The sequence below is a fragment of the Panthera leo genome, chromosome A1, assembly GCF_018350215.1.
Source record: "Panthera leo isolate Ple1 chromosome A1, P.leo_Ple1_pat1.1, whole genome shotgun sequence".
Lineage (NCBI taxonomy): Eukaryota > Metazoa > Chordata > Mammalia > Carnivora > Felidae > Panthera > Panthera leo.
Window position 1 is genome coordinate 90,372,849 of NC_056679.1, and position 21,951 is coordinate 90,394,799.

The 21,951-nt window shown below is 39.1% G+C and overlaps 1 protein-coding gene across 3 annotated transcripts in view; it reads left to right on the plus strand.

Annotated features, from left to right (window-relative positions):
• RNF130 (ring finger protein 130) overlaps positions 1-21,951 on the plus strand; it is a 135,538-nt gene that overhangs the window by 107,447 nt on the left and 6,140 nt on the right. The window contains exon 8 of one of the 3 annotated variants that reach the window (XM_042932478.1): positions 1,285-1,460. The exons of 1 other annotated variant lie outside the window; for it this stretch is intronic. In XM_042932478.1, the coding sequence (XP_042788412.1) occupies positions 1,285-1,289 (5 nt within the window). In that variant the 3' untranslated portion in view covers positions 1,290-1,460. Of the gene's footprint in view, positions 1-1,284; positions 1,461-21,951 lie in introns of those variants that run through there. One more of the 3 variants, XM_042932461.1, reaches the window with a different exon arrangement.

Genomic DNA, 21,951 nt, shown 5'->3' on the forward strand with positions numbered 1-21,951 from the left:
CTCCTACCTAATACTTTACTTTTCTGAGGAAGTTTTATAAAATCGGTATGTGATCTTCAAGTGGACTGCGATGAACAGTGTGAGGTGGTGAGCGGCCTTCCTGCTACGCCCCGCCAACCCTCCCAAGGCACCAGGCCCTGCCCTGCAGGGGCGCTGTGGGAATGGGGCTGTGCTGCACAGTGCTCAGGCTTAGGCACTAGTGGGAGTGATGGCAGAGCCTCTCGGTGTCACACAGACACAGGGGACCTGCTGCCCCCTGGGGAGTTAACAGAGGCTTCCTGGAGAGAGTCACTCAGGAACCAGGCCAGGCATAATTTAGGACACAAAGAGGAAAAAGCAGAACTGGTTCAGGGAGTGGTGGGCTTGATGTGTCTGCTGGAGGCAGTAGGCTGACTACAGAATCTGGACTGTGCCCTTATAAGCAGTAGGTAATATCTGAGGCCTTTTGGCACAAAGATGATTCCTTAGAAGTTGCCTTGGCCTGGGAGAGACTAGAGGTGGGAGGTTAAGTGACTACAGAGCTGAGGAAGGAGATCCAGAGATGCTGGAGAGTTGTGTGGTGTCCAGAGATTAAGCGGTTCGAAGTGTGGGTCTAGAACTGAGCAGAGAGAAAAGAGCACAACTAGAGACCAGAATCAGGGTACCAAGGAAGCGAACCAGCTGCGCGAAGCTTCAGGAAGCTAGGGCCGTCCCACAGAGCCAGGCTGCGGAGGGGTGGTGTCCGCCCCAGGGCAGAGCAGGGGGCTTCCCAAGACCCCGGGCACCATCAGACACCGGATTTAGGGACACGTGCACATACAGTCTGGGGAAGTCCCGTAAGAGAGCCACACGTCCCAGAAGTCTACACTTCACAAATTTTATTTCAAAATAAACATAGACACTCTTGTCCCAGGTATAAAGGGGGATCCTATTTTAAAGAGATAGCTGCAGATTTCAGGACACTCAGCACCGAGAACTTGCATTCAAACCAGGAAAAGTTGTGAATTGTATGATAATCATCCCTGCATTTTTAAGCAGGATGCTGGTTAGCCTGTGCTTTTCCCTGCGTTCCTTGTGGGAGGACTAACACATTTCTAAGGTGACTGAGCCACTTGACCACAGATCTGAAGCTGCTGAGTTCAGGAAAATGCTAATGGCTTACTGACTTTCCCAAATGGGGCTGGGAAATGGTGGGGGACAGCCCAGCCCTCTTTTCAGTTAAGATCACTTTCTCCGTTATTTTAAAATATTGGCCACTCCCTTTTAACTAATTCTTGACCTCTTTTTTTCCCTTCTATTCCACAGGGTAGAGTGGTTTTGAAGAAGAAAAAAAAACTGCTTTCTGACTGATTGCCTTGAAGGAAAAAAGAACCTATTTTTGTGCATCATTTACCAATCATGCCACACAAGCGTTTATTTTTAGTACATTTTATTTTTTCATAAAATTGCTAATGCCAAAGCTTTGTATTAAAATAAATAAGTAATAAAATAAAAAGACCGTGCCATTGAGTATTTTTCACCCACCTGTGATTGATCGGAAGGCCGACCTGGAGATCACATACCCCAGTTTCATTTATGTGTGTTTCAGAGACAAACTGTGCTCATGACTCCCCCACAGGAGGAGCAGTGATGCTGCTCCTGTTGGTATTTTCACACTGGTTCCTCCTGGTGCCCAAATACGACCAGAGCGTGAGCACGTCCTGTGCAGTAATGCCCACTCAAGCACCCAGTGGAGTTACTCCAGTAGACTTGCTTCAAGGTCACCATCCTGTCTGATAATCTCTTGCTCCACCAGAAGAACATGGTTGATCTGCCTCCACCGGAACATCAGCCCCACAGCAACAGGGACATTTAGCTGTGTCGCTTGCCTCTATATCCTCCCGTGCCTAGTAGAGTGCTTTTTGCACATAGTAAGTGCTCAATAAATACTCGTGGGATGAAGGAATGAGTCTATGGAAAATTTTCCAAAATACACACCGATGTGTAATAAATTATATCTGTCCAAGGTGTTTTTCTCCCTAGTTTGTACAGTATTTTTTTTAAAGCAGCAAATTCTAAAAAGTTGGAGGAGAGCAGTTTTACAAGTGGAAATCTTTTTTGCTGTATTGACAAGAAGAATGTTAAAATAGTTTATGTTCTATTGAATCATATGCTTGAAGGATTACCAGTATGTGTAAACATTCTAAGCAGTGAATCCTCAGCCTTTTGCATCAGTATGCCTGAGGGATGAGAATTTACTCCCAAATTCCCATCTGAATTTGATCCCATCAGTAATGGGTTCACTACAGCAGTCATTCTCAAATTGGTAAGGGGTTGAAGATTTTTATCTATTTTGTTGAGATTTAATTCACATACCATAAAATTTGCCCTTTTAAAGGATAAGCCATGTCAGTGGTTTTCAGTATATTCACAAGGGTGTGCAACCATCACAACTGTCTAATTCTAGAACATTTTCATCACCCCTAAGAGAAGCCCTATACCCATTAACAGTCACCGCTCACCCTGCCAGCTTGGAAACCACAAATCCACTCTCTGTCTCTGTGGATTTACCCATTCTGGACATTTCATATAAATAGAACTGTTCAGTGTGTAGCCTTTTGTGTCTGCCTTCTTTCACTTAATATAACATTTGCAAGTTCTTCCATATTGTAGCATGAATCAGTACTTATCCTTTCTGGCTGAATAATAATTCCATTGTGTGGATAAATATACCACATCTTGTTCATCCAGTAATGGACATGTGGGTTGCTTCTACCTTTTGTACAAGTTTCTGTGTGAATGTATCTTTCAGTTCTCTTGGGTGTGTCCCTGGGAGTGGAATTGCTGGGTCATATGGCAACTCTAGAACTTGTTGAAAGACTGCCAAGCTATTATCCATAGCAGTGGATAGCCCACCAGCAGTGTACAAGAGTTCCAATTTCTCTTCTTCCTAACACATTATTATTATTTAACTTTTTAAAAAATTCTAGCCATTTCTAGTGGGTACAAAATGTCACCTTATTATTTGCATTTTGACTTGGTTTTAATTTGCATTTCCCTAGTGACTACTGATGTTGGGCAGCTTTTCATGTGCTTGTTGGCCACTGGAATGTCTTTAGAGAAAGATCTGCTTGACTCCTTTGCCTGTTTTTTCAGTTGGATTGTCTTTTTGTGGTTAACTTATAAGAGTTCTTTATGTATTCCAGATTACTAGACTCTTATCTATGATTTGCAAATATTTTATCCTATTCTTTAAGTTGTTCACTTTCTCAGTGGTAACTTTCAAAATACAGGTGTTTCATTTTGATGGAGTCCAGTTTGTCTGGCTTTTTCTTTGGTTTGTGTTTTAGGTATCATGTGTGTAAAATCATTGCCTGATTCAAGATGACAGGAAATTTAACAAGTTTTTAACAAAATTTAACATAAGTTTTATAGGTTAGTTCTTATATTTAGGTCTTTGACTCATTTTGAGTTAAAATTTGTATATGGTGTGAGGTAGGGGACCAACTTCATTCTTTTGCATGTGGCTATCCATTTGTCCCAGTACCATTTGTTGGAAAAAATTATTCTTTCCCCCATGGAGGTCTTGGTACCCTTGTCAAAAATCAGTTAAGCATAATATATGAGTTTATGTCTGGGCTCTCAATTCTATTCCATTGGTGTCCATTTCTGTCCTTGTGTCAGTATCACATGATATTGATTGCTGTTGCTTTGTACTAAGTTTTTAAAATTGGGAAGTGTGAGTCCTCCAACTTTGTTATTTTTCAAGAGTGTTTTGGCTATCCAAGGCCCCTTGCATTTCCATATGAATTTTAGGATCAGTTTCTCAATCTCTGCAAAAATGCCAGCTGGGATTTTGATCAGGATTATGCTGAATCTGCAGATCGTTTTAGGTAGTAGTGTCATAACAGTATTAAGTCTTTCAATCCATGAACAGAGGATGCCTTTTTATTTATTTAATTTCTGTAGAAATATGATGGATTTTTTATTCTTGCAACCTTGCTGAGCTCATTTACTAGCTCTAATAGCCTTTTAGTGGATGCCTTTGAATTTTCTATATAAGAGGTCATATCATCTGCAAATAGAGATAATTTAATGTTCTTTCTGATCTGAATGCGTTTTACTTCATTTTCTTGCTTAATTGTCCCTGGCTAGACCCTCCATTAGTGGAATGTTGAATAGAAGTGGTGCAAGCAGCATCCATGTGTTGTTCCTTATCTTGGGGGGAAAGCTTTCAGACTATCACCATTGAGTATGATGTTAGCTATGGGATTGTCATAGATGCCCTTTATCAGATTGAAAAAGTTCCTCTCTGTTTCTAACTTGTTGAGTGTTTTTATCATGAGTTTTGGATTTTGTCAAATGCTTTTTCTGTGCCTATTGTGATTATTTTATAGGTTTTGTCCTTTTTTGCATTAATGTATTACATTGATCAATTTTCATGTGTTGCGCCAACCTTGCATTCCTGGGATAAATCCCCAGGCAAGTGGTCACAGTGGGATTATGTTTTTATATGTTGCAGAATTTAGTTTGGTAGTATTTGCTGAGGGTTTATGCATCTGTATTCATACGAGGTATGGGTCCATAATTTTGTGATTTCTTTTTCTGGCTTTAGTATCTGTACTGCTGGCCTCATATAATGATTATTAAGTGTTTCCTCCTCTGCTGTTTTTTGAAAGAGTTTGAGAAGGATTGGTGTTAATTCTCATTTGTTTGGTAAAACTCACCAGTGAAGCCATCTGGCTCTGAACTTTTCCTTGTGGGAAGTTTTTTGATTACTGGCTCACTGTCTTTAGTTTTTACGGGTCTTTTCTATTTCTAGTTAAGTCAGTTCCTATAGTTTGCATCTCTGTAGGTAATTGTCCATTTCATCAAGTTTATTTTATTCATTGGCACATGATTGTCTATAAGGTTCCCTTGTAATCCTTTTTTATTCCTGCAGTGTAGGTAGTAATGTCCCCTCTTTCATCCCTGATTTTAGTAACTTGAGTCTTCTTTCTTTTTTGCTTGGTCAATTCAGCTAAAGGTTTGCAAATTTTGACCTTGTCAAAGAACTAACTTTTGGTTTCATTAATTTGCCAATTTTTCTATTTTGCATTTAATTAATTTTTACTCAGATCTTTGTTACTTTCTTCTGCTGCTTGGTTTGGGCCTAGTTTTTTCTTTCCTTTTTTTCTCTCTTAAAGTGGAAAAACTTCAGCTCTTTCTTCTTTTTAATATAATTATTTACAGCTGTAAGTTTTCATTTAAGCACAGTTTTGCTCATCAATAGGGTTTTGGTATGTTGTGGGTTTTATATCAGTTATCCCAATTTTTTTTTCTAGTTTCCCTGTGATTTCTCTTTTGACCCATTTGTTGTTTAGGGGAGTATGTTGCTTAAATGCCACATCTTTGTGAATTGCCCAAATTTCCTTCTCTTACAGATTTCTAATTTCATCACATTGTGGTTGGAAATATACTTTGTATGATTTCAATCATTTTAAATATATTGAGGCTTGTTTTATTACCTAACATATGGTCTGTCTTGGAGAGTGTTCCATGTTCACTTGAGAGAAATACATATTCTGCTATAGGGTGGAGTGCTCCGTAGATGTCTGTTAGCTCTAGTTGTTTAATAGTGTTGTTCAATTTTCTTGTTCCTCTTTTATCTTCGATCTAGCTGTTCTGTTATTGAAAGTGGAGTACTGAAGATTCCAATGATTATTGTTGAATCTATTATTGTTTCTCCCTTCAATTATGTCAGTTTTTGCTTTATGTATTCTGGGGCCCTGTTGTTAGGTGCATGAGTAAGTTAAAGGATTTTCAGAAGCGCAGAGGTTATTTAGTACATCTTTATCCCTTGAGATTCACTGGTTCAGTGGCTCTCCTGGTATTTCCAGCCGACTCTGTATGCTAGAGAATTCACCTGAGTGTTTAACCTTATTCTCTAGAGCAGGCTGTGTTGAGGTTGGCTTCTTCCTCAATACCTACAAAATATTTTTTTCTTCTAGCAGTATTTTCATAAATTAGTAAGATAGTTCCTCCCCACCTTACTTTATTCCAGTAAAAATTAACCTAGTTTGTTCCCTTTGCTCTCCTTCCCATTTATGGTGAGTTGTGATTTTCCTTCATAAGCAGGAGATGTAAGAGTGTTTAATGACAATGCTACTGTCTCTATTAATGTGCTTTTGCCTTTTCACATTGTTTCAAGCCCTAGCAGAGAGTAAGACTTTTTTAAAATAGTAGGTGCTTTTCAGGGCCAAATTCAGAATTTTTATAAGAGCTAAGAAATGAAATGAGTGAATTAACAGGATGGAGCTTTCCATCAGTCTTAGGAAAGATTTGTCACCTGCCATTGAAATTTGAACCTACCGTTTTATGGCTTTGAAGTTTAACTGGCATCATTAAGTTTTTATGTTTCAATTAGTCTTGGTCTCTGTTAACTCTGAAGGTGGTATGTTGTATATGTGTGCATGTGTTTGCACGTGTTATCCTTTACATGGGCTTTGGTTCCTTAGAATCAGAGTTCAAATTATCATCCAAAGGCAGTTGCTTATTTCTTCACAGTCACAGCGCTACCAACAGTGAAGTCAGCTTTATGAATAGAAGAAATATAGAAAGTTGAGTCATTTCTTGTTTACTACTTTAAAAATTAGAAGATGACCAGAAATTAGTCTGGAACAGATTGATATTTCACTTTGAAGCCCTTACTGGAAAACTTTATAATCCTAAAGAATTAGGTGGTTTTTGCTTTTTGTTTTCTACACATACCAAAAGTAAAAAGTGTTTCTCAAGAGTTTTATTTCAAGGAAGACTCAGTGTTTACAACAGACAAAAGGTGGGTAAGAATACAGTCTACAGTCCAAAGAGCCTCCACAGGAAAGCAGTTCCCTGATCATCTACCTGATGGCTTCAGACATTTATAGCCGCTGAAGCCCCATGGGATTAAATCTAATTTCTCTTCAGCCAGCTGGGTTGTAACTGTAGACTTTTTTTTTTAACTGTAGACTTTTTAAATAGTTGAGAAAAGATCCTGATGGTTCTTTGACTTTTTATCTACAAAAATATTCGGTTATGTTAAATTCCTTATCAGGACAGTTTAAGAATAGAACCTAATGGCAACAAATAGAACAAAGAATCCAGTCGAGATAGAAACTGCCATTCCAGAACTCTGCTGTGAAGCTGGGCAGGAAAAAACTAGCAGCCCCAGATCTCCCAGGATGTGGCAGGCACCATGCTGAGTGGTTTACATACATGATAATCTTTATCTTGGCAACATCCCAATCAGAGAAGGGATAGTTCTTTCTTCTTTTGCAAATGAAGAAACTTAGAGAATATCCAGAAACTTGGCCGGAGATTGCTCACCTATTAAGTGGCAAAGTCAGAAACGGAAGCAGCCCAGGGATAATGTTCCTGACCACCAGCCACACTCCAGCCCTGAGACCATTGGGCCAGCATTTGGAAAGTGTGCATGGTTCTCACTCTTATGGAATTCTAAGGTTCAGGGAAGAAACAGGACCATGAACAGAGGGAACTATTTGAGGGCTGAGCTAGTGCATGCATGCACGTACTCTTTCTGTGTACATGTGTGTATATACACACACTTTTTAAAGTTAATGATTAATCACAATAATAGCTAACATCTAGTGCTTACTATATGGTAGGCACTCACTCTTTTAAGCATTTCACACATTAACTCATTTAATCCTTGCAACAACCCTTTTGTTAACCCCCATGTTACAGACAAGGAAACAGGTTTAGAGAAATCCAGTAACTTACCACGGCTGTGTTCTTAAACCCCATTCTGTTTTGCACCTCAGAGAAGCTCATCAAGTGGCAGGGCAGATCACGGGGCATCCTGACCACGGGCCCTGTGTGCACAATGCTCGGTGGTAGGAAAGGCTGAGAAGTATGATGCCTGGGGTCAAGGACACAAGCAGGTGAGAGGTGTCCTGGGCTGTTACAGACCGTGGCTTTTCCAGTGGGGAGCCTTAAGGAGGCTCATGCATTTTTGGAAAGTGTGAAATAGTTGCAGATTGGAACCTAAAATTAAATAAATGGAGTCACTAAAGAAAGTAGGTAGAGGTGCCGGCTTAGAACAGCACGGCTCAGAAGCTGCTTTAGCACACAAGCCAGCAAGCAAGAAATAGGCTGAAAACAGTAGGGCCTATGATGAGAAGATTCTAGAAACACATGGGTAAGGAGACATCTAGGGAGAATTCACCCAGCACAGGAGAGCATCCGTACAGGAGAGCTGCACCAGTGCACCTGCAGACAGCTCAGAGAGGGGAAGCATTGTCTTTTCTGAGGAGTGGAAAAGGCAGGTAGAGGTCACAAGAGCGAGGGTGGCTGCCAAACCCGAGCACAGGCTGAGAAGGAGGGGTAAAAGCACACTTCAGTGATGAAAAGATGCCCAGGATGGGTGTGTAAAATTGGTGGCAAGAGCCTGGCCAATCTCTGAGGGGGCTCCAGGAAACTGAAGAGAAATCTAGTAAGTCTGCAAAACATACCCAGTTCCCTTACTCTTGTTTCCTTTACCTTCAAGGTTTTCATACAAGTTCCTTTTGAGGAAAATACACGTTGGTCTTGCTGACCGAAGGGAAAGGGGTTCTCTCACCCTGAGTCTCTGCCCTCTGCCTCAAGATGGCGCCCTTCCCTGCGGAGGCCACCCCTAAGCTCAGGGTGCAGAGGCAGAAGTGGGGCGCTCAGCCGGAGGTGGCCCTGACGTGACCTCTCCTTCCAAGAGGCTTCTTTACTCATGATCCCCACACCCCGCCACCACACACCACACACCACACACCACACATGGCTGAAACAAGACCAGCCTAAACAGGTGGACGGTGAAGGATCTTTCAGAATTCAAAGGCACAATTTACTTTTTTTCAGACCCAGAAAGGCCGAATTTCTAGCACCTAGCTTCTGGTGACTTGTGTAACCTAACTACAGTAGAGGAGAGCTGCATCTTAGGGGTTGGGGAGGTTTATAGAGGCAAAAACGAAAGCGTAATCCCAATGGCATTTGAAACATCACTCAGATCCCGGTGCAGTGCCAACAAGTGGGACCCGAGACTGCAAATAGCTACGAAACATCAGAGTCCTGTCTCCACAGGGCAGGCGCTCCTGCTGCCGAGCAACAGGCAGAGTCACCTACACTCTTCAAACATCATTTACTGCTAGGCAGGTATAAATGCCCCCTTGGAACTCAGGCTCCCACATGGAACTGGGCTCCGGAGTGGAGTCCTCCTTAGCTGCGAGTCAGCACAAACAGCCAGGGACAGGTGAGGAGGTTCACAGCCACAGCACAGAGAATTTAGCTTCCCATGGAGGCCTGGCCCTGCTAAGCCTGGGGCAAGACACTGAATTTCCATTACCTCTCTGCATACCTCACCTACTCTGCCAGCTCGATGAATGGACACACAAAGCAGGCAACCCCTGGGTGTTGAGGTTGACGTGATCTGCACCACGTTCAAATGTGCGGTCCAGCAGCTGGGCTATGAGCCTGGACCAGCCCCCTTCCTGGCTGGGTCAGTCACATAGCCTCCTCCAGCCTCAACGTCTTGCCCCTGAGTTCAAGTCACAGTAGCAGCCATACAGAGCCGGGAGAGTGAGGACGGGGCTTGTGCAAGTGCCTGGCACATAGTATTCCCCAGTAGTATCTGTTGCTTCCTTTCTTACATGAAAAGCACTGATCCCTAAAAAGTGCCTCGGGGTGTTGGTGATGGGAAAGCCTTGCACAGGTGTCCTCCAGCCCAGGGAAGGCCCCGCCCTGCTGAGGTTTTGCAACTGGTCTTCTGTTCGATGTTCGGTCCACTGGGCACCACTGCCTTTCCCTCCTGTTCAGCCAGCACGCACTCATCTTCCTGGAGGCTACAGAGGTCCCAGGCCCAGGTGAGAACTCTAGCAGCCTTTTGAAAAGACTCTTGGAAAGGCTGTCTTGCCTCAAGCACCAATTCCTGATTTATAAGAAGAAAGCTTTATGTGAAAATTCTAGTCATTTATCACTTTCAATAGGCTGCAGCCACCAGTAAGCCTAAGGCATAGCGATAAAACAAAGCTGTACCGCATAGGAGCAAATATATCTGCCTGATCTGGAGATAGGGCCTGCAGCAGGGGACTAGAAATAAGGAGAAAATAGAACACGAGGGCTCTGGGAAGGGGGATAGGAGACCCCCTCCTGCCCTCTGGAGCCTCACTCCAAGGGAATTCTTGATGCCTCAGGATAAAGAAGACTTGAGCATGGTCTAATTTCTATAAGAAGGCACAAGGTACAGTTTTGTAGATTATACTGTAACATTAATTATAGGAACACGGGGAGGATTCTGTAGTGAGAGCAATCCTTATAATTTGCCGGGTCCTTCAGTTATCAAGCTGGTCTGTTGGTAATAGCATTCAAGTTGACTTGTCTGTCTTTACTGGTGTAATAATCTTTTTGGAATTTCTGGAAAAGAAAGAGAAGCAGTAGCAACATTGTGATTTTTTTTTTAATCAAAGTGATTTTTTTTTTTTGTAAAGTCCTTGGAAAGTTTTTAAATTTTAATTGAATTTTGATTGCCTTAGAAAAAGTATACCTTCTCATTTATTGTAGCCATTTCTTATACGGAATAAAAAGCTTAAATTGGTCAGGTTCCTGGGTGGCTTAGTTGGTTAAGTGTCCAACTTCAGCTCAGGTCATGATCTCACAGCTTGTGAGTTCAAGTCCTGCATCGGGCTCTGTGCTGACAGCTCAGAGCCTGGAGCCTGCTTTGGATTCTGTGACTCCTTCTCTCTCTGCTTCTCTCTCTATCTCTCTTTCTCTCTTTCTGTCTCTCTCTCTCTCTCCTCCCTCCCTCCCTCTCTCCCTCCCTCCCTCCCTCTCTCCCAAAAAATAAATAAACGTTAAAGAAAAAAAAACTTCAATCGGTCAATAGTATTGCATCTAAGGAATTTGAATTGCACTAATTAATTAAATATATTGACTAAATGTAATTATATTGTTTTTTTTGTTTTTTTTTTTTTTTTTGCAGTTTGATCATAACTACCATCTAAAGTATTTTTGTGTTAAGAGTATAAAACCGTGGGGCACCTGGGTGGCTCAGTCAGTTAAGCATCTGACTTGATTTTGACTCAGGTCAAGATCTCATGGTTCATGGGATTGAGGCCCGCATCAGGCTCTGCGCTGAGCATCAAGCCTGCTTGGGATTTTATCTCCCTCTGTCTCTGCTTCCTCGTACTCTTTCTCTCTCTCTCTCTCTCTCTCTCTCTCAACACACATAAATAAACATTTAAGAGTACAAAACTGAAAGATGCCTTTGCTTTGGATTCTGCTTTACCTGGATTCCAGCTCTAGCTTTATGATTTTGAGGTAGTTATTTCACCTCTGAGCATCCATTTTCCTCTCTCTGAAATAAGAATAACACATCTGTCTTGCAGTATTGTTGTGAAATTATACATAAATTTAAAATTTCCCCCTTCAACCCTTTTTCTTGTACTTAAAAATCATCTTAAATTATTTTCCTGAATAAAATGCAAATGGTAAAAAAAAAAAAAAGTCAAAATAGTACAAAAGGGTATAAGGTGAAGGTACATCTCCCTCCCACTCTGATGCAGTCCTCAGTGTTCTCCCAGCAATCTCTGTTGCCTAAGTTTTACGTGTGCACTTGCAGAGAGATTTTGTGCATATATAAGCATATTTTTTCATACATACCTTTATAATTGTTAGCTTAATCTACATATTGTCCTTCCCCGACAAAATCTCTTCTGCGCATAGTTTTAGAACAAGTTATGAATTGGTCACTGATCTATTAAATTTCCTTAAGCCCAAAGGTTAAAAAAAAAAAAGATATTTTTCAGCCTTTCTGCCAAACAAAAGAATCCCTACCTTATAGCTACAGAAGAGGGCCACAGATGACAGTGGGAATACGGTTATCCATAGCAACAAATTAGCATCAGGTATTTTTTTTTTAATTTTTTAATGTTTATTTTAGAGAGAGACAGAGTGCAAGCAGGGGAGGAGCAGAGAGAGAGGGAGACACAGAATCTGAAGTAGGATCCAGGCTCCAAGCTGTCAGCACAGAACCTAACGTAGGGTTTGAACTCACAAACCATGAGATCATGACCTGAGCCAAAGTCGGATGCTTAACAGACTGAGCCACCCAGGTGCCCCTAGCATCAGGTAATTTAAGAATGAATGTAACATCATTGAAGAAAACTTTATACCATTCAAGTCCAGAAGTCTCCAGACCTCACACTGTTGCAAGATGCTCTAACATTTACATTTGTAAGCAATTAGGACTTGTGCTTTTGTGAATGCTTTCTGTCTTCAGCTTAACCTTGCAAGGTTCTCCTAAATGGCTCTACTCTACAGTTTTCTGTTCCCTTTTTGCAACTACATCAACAACTCCCTTAAGTTTGCCTAAAATTTCTTCTCACAAAAGCTTGCAGTTTCAAAGCAGAGACAGGCTTCTTTGCTAGAACGGAATCAGAAAACAAGTACTTAACACAGTTTGAGACCAAGAATACAGGAAGCAATAGGTTTGCCAAAAAAGAACACATAGACTATAATTTTCTTCTTGCCCAGTATTTGGAGATTATTCCATATCAGTGCCTGTGGATCTGTCTGCCTCATTCTCTTTAATATTGACAGATGCTTTGTATATTGAATCAATTCTCGATTGATGAATATTTCAGTTGTTTTAAGTCTTTATAATCTTTACAAAGGCTATATAACAACTAAAATCAATGATACACAGAAATAGCAATTGGTGGTTAATTTCTAGCTTCTTTTCTGTTTCCTTTTTTTCTTTAAGTTTATATACCACTTTTAGTAATCTCTGCACTCAGCATGGGGCTCAACCTCATGACCTCCAGATCAAGAATCATGCTTTTCCGGCTGAGCCAGCCAGGCACCCCTCTTGTCTGTTTCTTAGTGCAAAATCCCTCTTTATGTCATGCTAGGGGAGTTCCAAGTTAAAACTATCTGGACACAAATTAGTGATGTGATCGGGATAGTGTGCATCCTAATCAATTCAATTCTGTAGAGTATTTGCTGGCATAATGTGAAAAGACAGAGATAAAATCCATCTGAATTGTACCCATAAGTTTATGGTCTAATTGGGGAAGAAAGATATAAGACAGCAAATAGAAAAACACCATAATAATTAAAGTACTTACATTTTTCAGGGAATTACAAAGTCTCTTTTCTTTTTTAATGGCATTAATCAATTTCAGGATTCTGAAGAAAACTTCTGAAAGATTGTAAGCCACATGAATGGGGGCTCTAAGTCATCAATAATAAGCTGATCACATTTCTGCTTCTGCTAATGTCATACTAGCTTGTACTTCCAACATCATACCAAGCACAACAGAGAATCTGGAAAAAGCATCTTTTTAATGTTCTATTTTAAGGCATTGAAGAGCTATCAGTGTGGTGAGAACTTGAGGAGCTAAGAACACAGAGGAAAGGGAAGTATGGCAATATGAACCCAATGTTCAACACTGCTTTTCTTTTTGAAGCATTTTCCAGTTGGTAAACAATGGCTGAGAAGTGACCAGAATGTGGGGGTGAATGACTGAGGAGAGCTCAGGCAGTCTTACTGGACTTGTGAGACAGTAACTTGGAGTTCAGAGCACACCAAGAACAAGGAGCCCTGATAAGCACCCTAGGCTTTCCACTGGGATCCCCAAAGGGCTATACCCTTGAACTAGATACAGGTTGAACCAGAATTTGACTAACCCTCTCAAAGACTGAAGCCTAACTTTGAATCTGCTTAATTTCTAATTGGATGGAAGGATATGCCCATAGCCTAAGTGATATGTCCCTTCCCAATAGAAAATCCTCCAGAGGAGGATACCACCAGCAGCAGCCTCAGATTATCTCTACAGTTTTCATATGTACTGTCCAACAAGCCATCAAAAATACCAGACATACTAGAAGACCAAACAACCAAAAAACAGGAAAAACAAAGAATAGTAGATCCACAGAAATACAAATATCAGAAATATAATAGACTTTAAAATAACTTCAAGTATGTACAGGAAACTGATAACAAGATGGATAATTTCAGAAATAATGGAAGCAGCAAAAAAAAAAAAAGATAAATGGAAATGTGAGGACTGAAAGTAGGAACCTCACAGAAGGTTTAATATCAACTTAAATATAACTGAAGAAAGGATTTGTGAACTGGAAAACAGGTCAGGAGAAAATATTCAACCTGAAGCACAAAAGGAAAAAGAGAAAGAAAATACAAAAAAGGTCACAAGAGAATTTAGATGATGATGACAAAAAATCTAACATACATGTAATTCAGGTTATAGAAGGAAAAGAGATAGATTGAGGCAGAAGCAATATTAGAAGAGGAAATGGCTGAGAATTTTCCAAAACTGACAGACATCAAACCACAGATTCAAGTAAAACACACTAACATATGTCATTGTAAAACAAAAAAGAAAAGCAAAAACTTTAAAGCAGAGAAAAAAGATATATTACTGCTTTTTTTTAAATTTGTTTTTAATGTCTTTATTTTTGAGAGAGATACAGAGAGAGACAGAGTGTGAGTGGGGGAGGGACAGAGAGAGAGGGAGACACAGAGTCCAAAGCAGGCTCTAGGCTCTGAGCTGTCAGCACAGAGCCTGATGCGAGGCTCGAACCCATGCACTGCGAGATCATGACCTGAGCTGAAGTCAGACACTTAACCAACTGAGCCACTCAGGCGCCACAATATATTACTGCTTTTTGATTGAGAAGAAATTCACATAACATCAAGTTAACCACTTTAAAGTGAATAATGGTACTTAGTATATTCACAGTGTTGTGTAACCACTGCCTCTGTCCAGTTATAAAAAGCTTTTATCACCCCAAAAAGCAAACCTCTGCCTATTAAGTAGTCGCTCCTCATTCCACCTTCCCCTCCAGCCCCAGGAAAATACCTATCTGTGTTCTGTCTGTGGATATACCTATTCTAGATCTGCCATGTAAATGGAATCATACAAATTATGTAATCGTTTGTCTGTCTTCTTTCACTTAGCATGATGTTTTCAGGAACCATCCACATTTAACACGTACTTCATGCCTTTTTATGGCTAATAGTCCAGTGTGTGTGTGTGTGTGTGTGTGTGTGTGTGTGTGTACATATATACACACTATAATTTGTTCATCCACTCATCTGTTGATGGACATTTTGGCTGCTTCCACCTTTTGGCTATTGTGAATAATGCTGCTCTGAATTAGTGTACAAGAATCTGTTTGCATCTCTCTCTCCAATTCTTTTAGGTATATACCTGGGTGTGGAATTGCTGGGTCCTATGGTCACCATTCCCACCATCAATGTACAAGAGTTCCAGTTTCTCTACATCTTCATCAACACTTGCTGTTTTCTTTAAAAAAAAAAAAAAAAAAAAAAAAAAAAAAAAAGTCATTTCAAGGCTTAGGTCTTGAACTCAGGTTGTGAGTTCAAGCTGTGTACTGGGCTCTGTGCTGGGTGTGAAGCCTACCTTAAAAAAAAAAAAAGACAAAGTGCAAAATTTTAATTTTGATTGAGTCCAATTTGTCTGTATTTTCTCTGGTAGCTTGTGCTTTAGGTGTCATATCTAAGAAACAATTGCCTAATTCAAGGTCACAGAAACTTTCAACTTTAGCTCTTACATTTAGGTGTGTGATCCATTTTGGGTTAATATTTATGTATTAGTGTGAGGTAAGGGTCCAACTTCATTCTTTTGCATGTGGATATCCATTTGTTCCAGTACTTTTGGAAGAGATTATTCTTTCTTCTTTCCCCCTTTGAAGGGTCTTGGCACCCTTGTTAAAATACGAGCAGAGGTATCTGAGTGGCTCAGTTGGTTGAGCGTCCGACTTTGGCCCACATCATGATCTTGTGGTCTGTGAGTTGGAGCCCCGCATCGGGCTCTGTGCTGACAGCTCAGAGCCTGGAGCCTGTTTCAGATTCTGTGTCTCCCTCTCTCTCTGCCCTTTCCCCATTCATGCTGTCTCTCTCAAAATAAATAACCGTTAAACAAATTTTTTTTAATTTAAAAAAACGTAATATATGAGTTTGTACACTCTCAATTGTACTTCATTGATCTATCTTTATGCTAATGCCACACTATATTACCGTACTTTTATAGTAGCTTTGAGATCAAGAAGTATGAGTCCTCCAGCTTTGTTTTTCCTTCTTCAATATGAGATATGTTACTTTTAAAGTAGCAATAGAACTGATAGAACTGATAGCAATAGACTGATAGTTGGTGTCTTGACAAACAATGAAAACCATAAAACAGTGACGTGAAGTGTTAGCGGGGAAAAAAACCCTCTCAACCTAAATACCTAGGAAAAAATCCATCAGAAATAAATACGTATAAAATAATTCACAAGGATGAAAAGTACAGCATAGGGAATACAGTCAATAATAACTGTAATAACTGTAATAATAACTGTGCTAACAGATGGTAACTACACTGTGGTGAGCATTACATAATTTGTAGGGTTGTTGAATCACTCACTGTTGTACATCTGACACCCATATAACATTGTATGTCAAGTATACTTCAGTAAAAAATAAAATAAATGAAATGCTTCGTTCCAAAAATAATGAATAAAAAAGCAGACAAACAAGCCGTTTTCCAACAAACACAAATACCGAGGGGGAATTCTTCAGGAGGAAGGACAGTTATTCCATACAGGAACATGGAGGTGCGGGAAGATTAAAGAGAGAGAAAATGGTAGATACTGGTTAACCTGAATGACAGTTGATGTATAAAACTCTCAGTAGTGATGTCCTGTGGAGATTACCTGACATCAGTTGCACAAAAGGTAGAAGAGGGTAAAAGTGCTCTTTAGATATTTGCATTGCCCAGGAGTAAGTAAAAATACTGATTTGTATTAAGACTTTAATAAATCAAAGATACATGTTGTGATCAGGGTGACAACTAAAAACAGTAGTAAAATAGTCTCTAGACTAGCACAGCCACTGAAAGAATAGGAAAATAATATATAATAAACTTATAGAGGGAAAAATAGAATGGCAAAATTATCCAAAAGAAGAAATATTTTTTTAAAATAGAGGAGGGAGGCCTGGGTGGCTCAGTCAGTTGAGCGTCGACAGTTGATGTCGGCTCAGGTCATGATCTCACGGTTTGTGAGTTTGAGGCCTGTGTTGGGCTCCACACTGACAGTACAGAGCCTGCTTGGGATTCTCTCTCTGTCTCCCAGTCCTTACCCCGCTCATTTTCTTTCTCTCTCTTTCTCTTTCTCTCTCTCCCTCTCCCCCTTTCGCCCTTTCTCAAGATAAATACACTTTAAAAAATTGCTTAGGGGCACCTGAGTGGCTCAGTCAGTTAAGTGTCCCAACTTCGGCTCAGGTCACGATCTTAATGGCTGGTGGGTTCAAGCCTCATGTCAGGCTCTGTGCTGACAGCCCAGAGCCTGGAACCTGTTTCAGATTCTGTATCTCTCTCTCTCTCTCTGCCCCTTCCCCATTCACCCTCTGTCTCTCTGTCTCTCAAAATTGAATAAACATTAAAAAAACCTTTTTTTAATTGCTTAAAAAATAAAAATAGGGGCGCCTGGGTGGCTCAGTTGGTTAAGTATCTGACTTACACTCAGGTCATGATCTCACAGTTCACGGGTTCAAGCCCTGCATCAGGCTCTGTGCTGACAGCTCAAAGTCTAGAGCCTGCTTGGGTTTCTGTGTCTCCCTCTCTTTCTGCCCCTCCCCCCCCCCCCCCCCCGTCTCTCTCAAAAATAAACATTAAAAATAAAAAAGAGGAAAGGAACATGGAACAGGAGGGGCAAATAAAAAACAATAAAATGATAAATTTAAATCTCAGTTTGTCAGTAATGAATATAAAATGATTACTCAAATACAAAGATAGACTAGAATTAAAATTTATAAACACACATGCACATCTATATGTGTGACACTTCTTTAAGGAGGCGGGACTGTTGAAAATACAATGATAGAAAAATATAGATCATGTAAACATTAACCAAAAGAAAATCATTGCTGTATAAATATCAGACAAATATGCCTTAAGATAAAGAGGGACATCTCATAATGATGAAAAAGTTAATCCATCATGAAGAAAACAATTATAAATTTATGTACCTAATATATGCTCAAAATATATGAAGCAAAAATTGACATCTAAAAGAACTAACAATTCCAACATCATATATTGGGAAGTTTATACACATCTGTTTTTAACAAGCAAATACTCGTCAAGGATCTAGATTCGAACAACACCATTAACAAGGATGTAATTGACATATATATAGCACTCATCAACTACAGGATATATATTATTTTCAAATGCATATAAATCACTTACTAAAATAGACCATGTACTGGGAGATAAAGCAAATTTCAACAAACATATAAGATTGAAATCATATAGAGTATGTTTTCTAACCAGTGAAATTAAGTTAAAAATCAATAATGAAACGGTAATTAGAATGATCCCTAGACATTTGGAATCAAGTAATATACTACCTTTTTTTAAGATTTTATTTTTTTAATCTCTACACCCAATATGAGGCTCGAACCCACAACCCCAAGATCAAGAGTGTATGCTCCACCCACTGAACACACCAAGCACCCCTCAATTAATATATTTCTAGGGGCGCCTGGGTGCCTCAGTAGGTTGAGTGTCCGACTTCGGCTCAGGTCGTGATCTCACAGTTTGTGAGTTCAAGCCCCACATGTGAGGGTCACTGTTGTCAGCATGGAGCCTGCTTCGTATCCTCTGTCCCCTCTCTCTGCCCCTTCCCCACTCAAGCTCTCTTTCTCTCAAAAATAAATAAATAAATATTAAAATAGATGTGTGTGTGTGTGTGTGTATATATATATATATATATATATATATATATTTCTATATATATATATGTTTCTATATATATATTTCTAAAAAGCTTATAAGTCAGAGAAGAAATTGCAGTGGAAATCATTTTAAAATGTTTAATTGAATATGGATATAAATATGACATATCAAAATTTGTGTGATACCAGTAAAGTCGTTTAGAGGAAAATCTGTGACCTAAAATGCATATATTAGAACAGAAAAAAAGCTAGAACTCCGTGTTCTAAGCATTCCTCCCAAATAAAAACCAGCAAACTAAATCAAATGAAGAAAATACTAAAGATCATAGATGAATTCAATGGAAAACAAATCTACAATAGAAAAAAATCAACCAAGCACAAAGTTGTTTCTTTAAAAAGGCTAGTAATAAAACTAACAAATCTCTGCTATCAAGATAAAAGACCCAAATGACCAATATAAGGGATGAAAAGGGGGCATCACTATAGAGCCTACGCATGAAAATAAATAATAATAAAGTTTATAAAAATAGAAAATAGAATGGTGGTTACCAGGGCTGGTGGAAGGAGGGAAAAGGAAGTTGTTTAATGGATACAGAGTTTCAGATTTGTAAGATGAAAAGTTCTGGAAGTATGTTTCACAGCAATGTGAATACACTCAACACTATTGAACTATACACTTAAAAATAGTTAAGATGGCAAATTTAATATTCTGTGTTTTTTACAATAAAAAATTATAAAAGGATATTATGACAACTTTATGTTAGTAAATTCTGAAATTTAAATGAAACAGACAAACCCCTGAAAAAATGCAAAGTACCAAAATTGACACAAGAAAAAATTGGAAATTTGAATTCTGTATCTAGGCAATAAATTAAATCAGGAGTTTAAAAATCTTCCCCCAGAGAAAAGCTCTAGGCTTACATGGTGTCAGTGGTGAATTCTCTCTAACATTTCAGGAGGAAATGACACCAATCTTACACAGATTTATCCAGAGAAGAGAAAAAGAAGAAAACTGCCCAAGACTTTCATTGAGACTAGTATACCATTACTACCAAATTATAAAAAAGGATATTACCAAAAAAAGGAAAAATTACAGGTTAATTTCTTTTATGATTACAGATGCAAATACACTAAATAAAATATTAGCTCAATGAATCTGACAATATATAAATAGGAAAAAATTGCAACCAAGTTGGATTCATTAAAAACTGCCAGGTTAGGAGAGCCTGAGCGGCTCAGTTGGTTGAGCATCTGACTCTTGATTTCTGCTCAGATCATAATCTCACTGTTCATGAGTTCGAGCCCCACGTCAATCTTAGCACTGATAGTGCAGAACCTGCTTGGGATTCTTCCTCTCTCCCTCTCTCTCTCTCTCTCTGACCCTCCCCCACCTCAAAATAAATAAATAAAATTTTTTAAAAACTGCAAGGTTGAAAATCAGTGTGATTCAACACATTAACAGAATAAAAGTGGAAAGTCATGTTTAATAGATATAGACAAAGCACTTGTTAAAAATTCAACATTCATTCCTGATTTTAAAAGAGTGTTTAGGGCACCTGGCTGGCACAGTCTGAAGAGCATGATCTCAGGGTTGTGAGTTCAAGCCTCACATTGGGTGTAGAGATTACTTAAAATTAAAAAAGAAAGGAAGGAAAGGGAAGGGAAGAAAGGGAGGGAGGGAGGGAGGAAGGAAGGGAGGGAAGGAGCGAGGGAGAGAGCAAGCAGAGAGGGAGAAAGGGAGGGACAAGCAAAGAAAGGAAGAACATTCAGCAAACTAGAAAAAGAACACTTCCTTAACCTAATAATGTGTATTTTCAAAACTACAGCAAGCATCATATTTAATGATGAAATATTAAAAACTTTTCCCTAAGATTGGAAATCAGGATACCTGTTGTGACTATCTCTTTCAATATCATATTAGCAGTCTTAGCCATTATGCTAAAGGAACCAAAAATATAAAAGATGTGAGGATTGGAAAGGAACAAATAAAACTCACTACTTATAGACAACATAGTAGTATATATAGAAAATCCAAAAGATTCCACAAATAAACTCTTAAAATGAATAAGTAAATTTAGCAGGGTTAATTGTGCTTCTATATACCAACAATAAGCAAATAAAATGAAAATTTTTAAAAGGTACCATTTACCAAGGCATCAAATAAACATCAAATACTGATGAATAAATCTAAAAGAAAATGTGCAAGCCTTCTACACACAAAAAAATATTAAGCATTATAGAGAGAAATAAATGAGTATACCAGGTTGATAGTGTGTAAGACTCAATGTTGTAAAGATGTTAATTCTTCCCAAATTGATCTATAGATTCACTGCAGTTTTTCTTATTTTAAGTTTACTTATTTATTTTGAGAGAGAGCATGTGCTCAAGCTGGGAAGGGACAGAGGGAGTGGGAGAGGGAGAATCCCAAGCAGTCTCCTCGCGGAGCTTGGTCTCAGGAACTACGAGGTCATGACCTGAGCTGAAATCAAGAGTTAGTTGCTTAACAAGCTGAGCCACCCAGGTGCCCCTAGATTCACTGCGGTTTTCATCAGATCCCAGTAGGGGTGTGTATGTGTGTGTGTGCATGTAACTTGGCAAACTGATTTATAAAATTTATGTGGAAATGAAAAGAGCCAAGAATAGCAAGACAATCGTAAAGAATGATAAAGTGAGAGGACTTATAGAAATGATGTTAAGACTTTTTAGAAAGGTATGGTAATTAAGACTGAGTTATTGATGGAAGGATGGACAAATAGCTTAGCAGAGCAGTATATAGTCCCAAACAACCATGCATTTTATCGACACCTGATTCACATCAAAGGTAGCACTGTATAGCAGTAAAGATAAAAACAGGCTTTTCAATAAATGGTGCTGGGTCAACTGAATATCTATAAAGAAAAAATGAATCTTGATTCCAACTTCATACCACACTCAAAAATTAATTTGAAATGGAGCATAGACTTAAGTGTGAACGGCAAAACAATGAAGCTTCTAAACAATCTTCAAAACCTTAGGATAGGCAAAGATTTCTTAAACAGGACTCAAAAAGCCGTAAAATAAAAGTGTGGTCCACACTAAAATGAAGAAATTCTGTTAATCAGAATACATTATTTTAGAAGAAGACACATGCGGTACTTATATCTGACAAAGGATGTCTATTCAGAAAAAAAAAAAAGAAAAGAAAAAATGACTGACTACCTGATGGGGAAATTAGCAAAATAAACATA